The sequence below is a fragment of the Rhagoletis zephyria genome, unplaced genomic scaffold (genome assembly GCF_001687245.7).
Source record: "Rhagoletis zephyria isolate East Lansing unplaced genomic scaffold, Rhagoletis_zephyria_1.1 Rzeph_scaffold_00533, whole genome shotgun sequence".
Lineage (NCBI taxonomy): Eukaryota > Metazoa > Arthropoda > Insecta > Diptera > Tephritidae > Rhagoletis > Rhagoletis zephyria.
This window is the reverse complement of record NW_016157617.1, coordinates 75,346-82,010: the sequence shown is the minus strand read 5'-3', so window position 1 is coordinate 82,010 and position 6,665 is coordinate 75,346. Positions and strand designations below refer to the sequence as shown.

Sequence of the window (6,665 nt, the reverse complement as noted above, 5' to 3'; positions counted from 1 at the left end):
GCGGTTATCAAGATATACACATGTAACCATTAGTGGGCGTGGCTACGCCCATTTTCCAAAAATTTATAATATTCTTATTTTTCGTCTGAAAATTATTTAAGATATCAATTTTGAGTGAATTATCTTCATTTGTTCCTAAAATATCGCAGTTTTCGTATTTCTGGAAATTACCGTTATATGTGAAGTGGGCGTGGTTACAGTCCGATTTCGCCCATTTTCAATACCAACCTACCTTGGATTAACGGAAACCTACATACCTAATTTCGTTGAGATATCTCAATTTTTGCTCGAGTTATCATATACACGGACGGACGGACAGACGGACGGACAGACAGACATGGCTTAATCGATTTCTCTTTTCATTCTGATCATTTATGTATACATTTGTCTATATCTATCTCGATTCGTTTTGGCTGTTACAAACAACCGTTATGTGAACCAAATTAATATACCCTTGTGCACAAGTGCGCTCGGGTATAAAAATTCTGCAAGAAATTCTCATAGCATTACTATCATTACTTTACCAATTTTCTTCCGAAATTTTGTAAAATAATCGAAGTTCGCACAGTTTAGTTCATTTTAGAAAATTCGGCAAAAAATCGGATGAGATCTACGAATTCTTAAAAATTTCTCTACAATTCAGAATACTCTGGAAAAATGGTTTGCAGGGTTCCTCTTTTTATTTTCAATTTTAGTTGTGTTTGTTTACAAATTATGCAGTAACTTGCCAGCAGCTTTCCAGTAACTTTATTTCTAAATATTCGCTCTCATAGAAAAAATTTCCAAAAAAGTACGCGAACGCAAATCCAGTAATAATTTACAAGTTTCCTGAGCAGCTGATAAATTGGTTGTTTATTCGCAGCAAATTCCTAATAAAACAATATATTTTATATTTAAATAGGTTATTTTGTAAAATTCAACAATAAAAACCAGGGACGTGAACCGGATGAAAAATTTGGTCGGTTCGATTCAGCGGTTCGAACCGTTTTTGCACTTTTGGATTGGTTCGTCAAAGCGGTTTTTTTGCTCTTTGAACCGGGGTTTCGGTTCGGTTCAACGGTTCGAAAAACAAAAAAATAACGGGCAAGTTTATAAGTGTCAAGTGTCAAGTGCAACAACGCGCAAGTTTAAGGGTCAAATGTCTGTCAAATGAGATGGGTTGCCTTTACATTTGATATTGTCACATGGTAAACAAACATGGTAGGTATTGCCATGTTTAACAAAAAGAAAAAAAGCGGGTGCATTTATCTATTGAAAATTGATTGAAACGAACCTTTAAACCTTTATTGAAAGTGGTTTTCGGTTCGGATCAAACATTTGTGGAAAATTTAGTTTCGGGTAATGGTTCACTTAATTAATAGAAAAAAGCGGTTTTCCGGTTCAAAACCCGTTCACGTCCCTGATAAAAACCCACAAACAGTTTCTTTATTAGTTTAAATTTCATCCAGCACCATACGATCAGCTGTTTTTCGTACTGGCAAATTCTTACAAGTAAAAATTTATCCAGTAAAATCCAGTAAAAACTTTCAACTTCAACTGTCATTTTTCGCTCTCTCAATTTCCCCTACTTTTTAAGTTTTTAAGTTTTTGTGTACGAAAACGCCAAATCATGAAAATTCGTAAAAACTTACTGGATTTTACTGGAAATAAGTAAACAAACACAACTTTTGTATGATTTTAAAATGCTGGCAAACTTAAAAATGAATCATGGCCGACCAATTGAGAGAACGGTTCTACCTTACTATGTTTTTATCATGGTGGCTAGGACAGCTGTTAAAATTATTTCACGAAAGCGATTTGCGGAAGTAGACATTGCCACGTCTAACAGCACTTTAATAATATCACAACAGTATGTTTACAGTATCTATTCCTAAATTTTTCATATGAAAAACAAATTATATGAATTTCACTCGATATCATTGAATTCCTCATTGGAACATGCAGTCGCTCTATTTTAGCGTACCATCAGTTAATATGACTTCATACCATGTAAGTGGACCATTAATTTTACAGAAATTTTTCTTTGGTTATACAGGAACATTCCAGTCCATTGCATACGAGAACAATACCATACAGCCTTTTGAATGATGACCAAGTTGTTATTCTTGCTAAAATATATGAGAAATATCCATGTCTTTGGGATGAGAATGACATTACCTACAGATTTGGAAATAGACGACGAGAAGCTTTAGGATCCTTAAATGAGGAATTCAACAACGAAACAAGATTGAATTTGGAAAAAAATGATTTAGACAGAGAAATTTTGTGCTTACGGAAAACGTGTTCAAAGGAAAAGAAAGCAAAAATTATGTGTAAGCAAAAAAAATTAGTTTACAGACCCACTTGCCCTTTCCACAAGGACATAGAATTCCTCGAAGTCGATGTTAATCCATTCGAATGCCAAATATGTGGAAAGGTTATTTCTGGATCATGTATTTACAAAATTCATGTGGCATCCCATGATGGCTCCCTTCCGTTCAAATGTCATATTTGCGGGCATGGCTTCAAATTGACGACCAATTTAACAGTACATTTACGAAGGCATGTGCAGGATTTTACGTACAGTTGTAAGTTGTGTAACAAGCCCTGTGCGACAACAACAGAATTAAAAGTTCACATGCGTTATCACACAGGCGAAAAGCCTTTTGTGTGTGACATATGTGGCAATAAATTCAACACTGCATCTAAATTCGACACCCATAAGCGACGTCATGAAAACCGACCGCGTCATAGGTGTGAAATATGCGCTAAAGGTTTCTATACTATGACTTTATATAGGGAACACATGAGTGTTCACCGAAACATTCGAGATCAAATGTGCGATGTGTGCAACAAAGGATTTAAAAACCGGATGCAATTAAAGCAACACAAACGTATCCACGATCCAGTAAAGAAGTTCGTATGCAAGCTTTGTGACAAACGATTTGCACAGTTTGCGGGTCTTAGCGGACATATGAAGTCCCATGGTACGAAATTGACTGCTAAGAAAACTTCTGCTGAGATGGACAACATTACGGGTATTTTCTTAAGTGATAATACAGAGGATGCCAATGCGGCAAAAAAAGTATGACGGAATGTTTCTTGTTTAAAAACGGAACCACTAAAATACTATCAAGAAAATAATATGCCCAAGCGAAACACACACAAATCAGAACGCGGATTGAGGTAAAATTCATGCACATTATACTTAATTATATTGCTTGATGTTATGGGTACAAAGAAAGGAATATGTTATTCTTAAACTATTTATAAAAAATAAAGCTTTGTATTGTTTTAAAAAGTTAAAATTTACAGATTTGAGAAAAGTTATTTTCAGTTCATTAAGCACAAATATCTAAGGACGTTTCTGCTACGAATATAATCCTTCCGTTAAGTAAAGGTTGTTTTTTAGATTTTTGTAGCCTTAAATTGAAATAAAGTAATGAAATTTAAATAATTACTTTATTATAAAACTAAAATTAACTTTGTTATACAAATTATTTTTGCCTCCAAATTTCAGTCAATAAAATTGCGCCCACTAGATATTCAACTAATAAATAAAACTAGAGTGCCAGCTATTGTCGAAATTCGACCGTTCTTCTAGTTTTTTAAGACCGTTGGAGAGGTTTTCTAACTTAGCACGTCGTTTAGCTTATATTGTACAAAATTACTTGTCGGAAAATCTCCTGCTTTGTGCTGCCATATCATATCATGTGATATAATGTGATGTGATGTCATATAATGTGATCACATGTCATGTGTCGAATATTAAATCGATAACGCTGTCGATAACTTTGTCGATAAATATGCCAATAAAAATATCAATAAACATATCGCAAAATATAACGATTCCAAAATCGATTTATTTATTGTTAAATACATCGATAACATTATCGATACCAATATCGATTATTTTATCGATATCAATATCGCTTGTATTGTTAGAAGTATCCGTTATTATATCGATAACAATATCGATTATTATATCGATAGCAATATCGAGAATTATATCGATAGCAATATCGATTATTATATCAATAATAGTATCAATCTTTATCCTCATATTTTTCTTCATATTTATCTTTATTTTTGCATATTCCCCTTCGCCTTTATCTTATAGTGTTTAAATTAACCTTGATTGTCACTTTATCCTTTATCTTTACGCATATTTGTTTTTGTTTTTATTTTGCCTTTATCCTTTTCTTCATCTATGTACGTGCTAACCTTTACTTTCCTTCCTGTATTTGTATTTATTTTGATGTTTTTTCCCAGCACAACAATTTAACAAAATTATTTTACAGTGCCAGTCATGACAAACTAAAGTAAGTAAATCTTACAGATTGATAGTATAAATTGCATATATAATTAAATCTATGATCTAAGAATAGAATTTTTGTAATATTGAAGTAAGCAAAATTTGGGGAAATTTATGATTAGTTTTGAAGAATAACAATAGAAGGAAAAGAAAGGAAAACAGAACGAAGAAGAGAACATATTATCCCATACATTTTCATTAGTGAGACCAAATATTAATTTGAATAACTTATAAATTACTATAGTAAGAGATTAATTCTTTTTTAAAATGCAGTGCATTACTTAACAGCCTTAGTCTAGTCTGAAGTGAGTTCCAAAGACGTATAGAGGTGATGAAAAATTTACGTTCTTTTGTATATATTATTTTATGTAGAGTCGATAGCGTTTTAACCTTTAACAAGTCGTCAAAAGAAATATTAAGCAACCTTTCAGCATGTGCTGATACGTGGTCAAGTCTGTTTAGCGCATATACATATCTAGCAATGTTGTTATAGACAACATTTAGCTTCTTTTTACACATATAGTCACAATTTGCATAAATCTCACAGCCATAAAGCAGCGTACGTATTAAGTACGCTTTCGCTAAAAGTAGTCGTATGTTTAACGGAGTGAAGTACTGTGATAACCAGAGTGTACGAAGCATTCCATACACTTTTCTTACCGTACTAAAAATGTGATCCTTCCATGTCAAAGTTTTGTTAATGAGTACACCAAGATTTTTTACCGTGTCAACATATTCTATAACTGAGTTGTCAAAGATAACATTATCTAAGCCATTTGTGCTGAATGACCTTCTATGAATGACGATGCATTTTGACTTGTTAGGCATAAGCCATTCACAGAAGCCCATTCACCTACATGAGCCTAGTCATTATTCAGGTTTCTAATACAAACACCAGTACGATCAGAAGGACAGCATACATACAATTAAACATCATCCGCATAGATGTATATATTACAATATTTTAAAACATTAGGTAAGTCATTTATATACAAAACAAATAACAGAGGACCCAGGATTGAGCCTTGTGGGACGCCACTTACTACAGGTAGGAAGTCAGAAATTTTGCTCCCAATGCTTACTGCCTGAGTTCTTTCGCCAAGGTAAGATCTAATGAGAGCGGTTGCATGACCAGAGAATCAAAATAAGTTCTCCAGCTTCTTACATAACAAGACACGATCAACAGAATCAAAGGCTTTTGAATGGTCAAGAAGCGCTAGGAAAGCAGTTTGTTTTTCATCAATTCGTGCTCTAATGCCTTCTATCACATCTAAAAGTGCCGTTGTGCAACTTCTCTTCGGCCTGAAACCAGACTGATTGTCTGTCAGAAGTTTGTTATCTTGCACATACGAAATTATTTGCCCATGTAAAGTACGCTCAACGACATTTGGGCTTAATCTCAGTCTTATTCTTAAACCTTATTAGCACGTTTTTGTTAAATTAATACCACGTACATAAGAAGCACTTGTTTCCGTTGCAACTATTTCCGTGTGCATCATTGCCACGTGTATCATTTCCATCATACATTTGCTTGCCCTTTCAGTTACTTACCCTCATTTTTATGTATTTCTCATTGTCTCCGTTTTCGTCGGTGTCTTCACTGTCGCCTTCTCTTTTTTGTCTTCATCGTTACCATTTATTTCTTCATTTTCATCTTCATATTTATCTTTATTTCAAAGTTTTATTTCAAATACGAAGTGAAACAACATGCGAAAACATGTCAAATTGAACATGTTGCAGCAACATCTACGCACAAATACGGAAATATAAAACCGTAAGAATTCTCCTCATCTACAGAAAAATACCTTTCCAATGGTGTTCTTGGTTTTGAAATCGGTTCGGTAGAATCGCCAAACGAAAGCGGACCAAATTTATGTTAGCGTATTAATATATAGATTAGGATCTCAATTCAACGCCTCCAAACTAGAGATGGGCACGATGGGTGGGTACGGGCCGGATTTGCTCTCAGCACGAACTCGTGCGTGCATGGGCGTTCAGTAAAATTTCATAAAAGCACGAAAAAGCCCGTTGCTAATACTACAAATTTAGATAAGCTTTTGTTTTTATACAAAAAAAAAATAGTACATATTAAAACTCTTTTGATAAGAGGAAAGCAAAATAAGAAATATTCGGAAACCGATAGAAAGAATAAGATACTTAGTAGTTTTGTTTACATATCTGTAATAAAATACCTTCCACTTTTTCTACTTCCCAGAAAATATGTTATAAAAATCTTTGATGTAAAAACTTGATTCGCTTAAGTAAATATACATATGTACATAAACACAAAACTAAAAATATGCATATATGTATACATACAAAAAAAGTTGGTTCTTTATTTCCGGGCTTGGACGTGTCCCGTCGTGCCGGG

General features: G+C 33.7%; 1 protein-coding gene across 1 annotated transcript in view; it reads left to right on the top strand.

The window, feature by feature from the left end:
• Positions 1 to 3,291, top strand: part of LOC108360184 (zinc finger protein 492-like) — a 14,263-nt gene extending 10,972 nt beyond the window's left edge. Inside the window, exon 4 of the mRNA XM_017612371.1 lies at positions 2,036 to 3,291. Coding sequence (XP_017467860.1) covers positions 2,036 to 3,070 — 1,035 coding nt within the window. The 3' untranslated portion in view covers positions 3,071 to 3,291. The remainder of the gene's footprint in view (positions 1 to 2,035) is intronic.
• Positions 3,292 to 6,665: the final 3,374 nt, after the last annotated feature.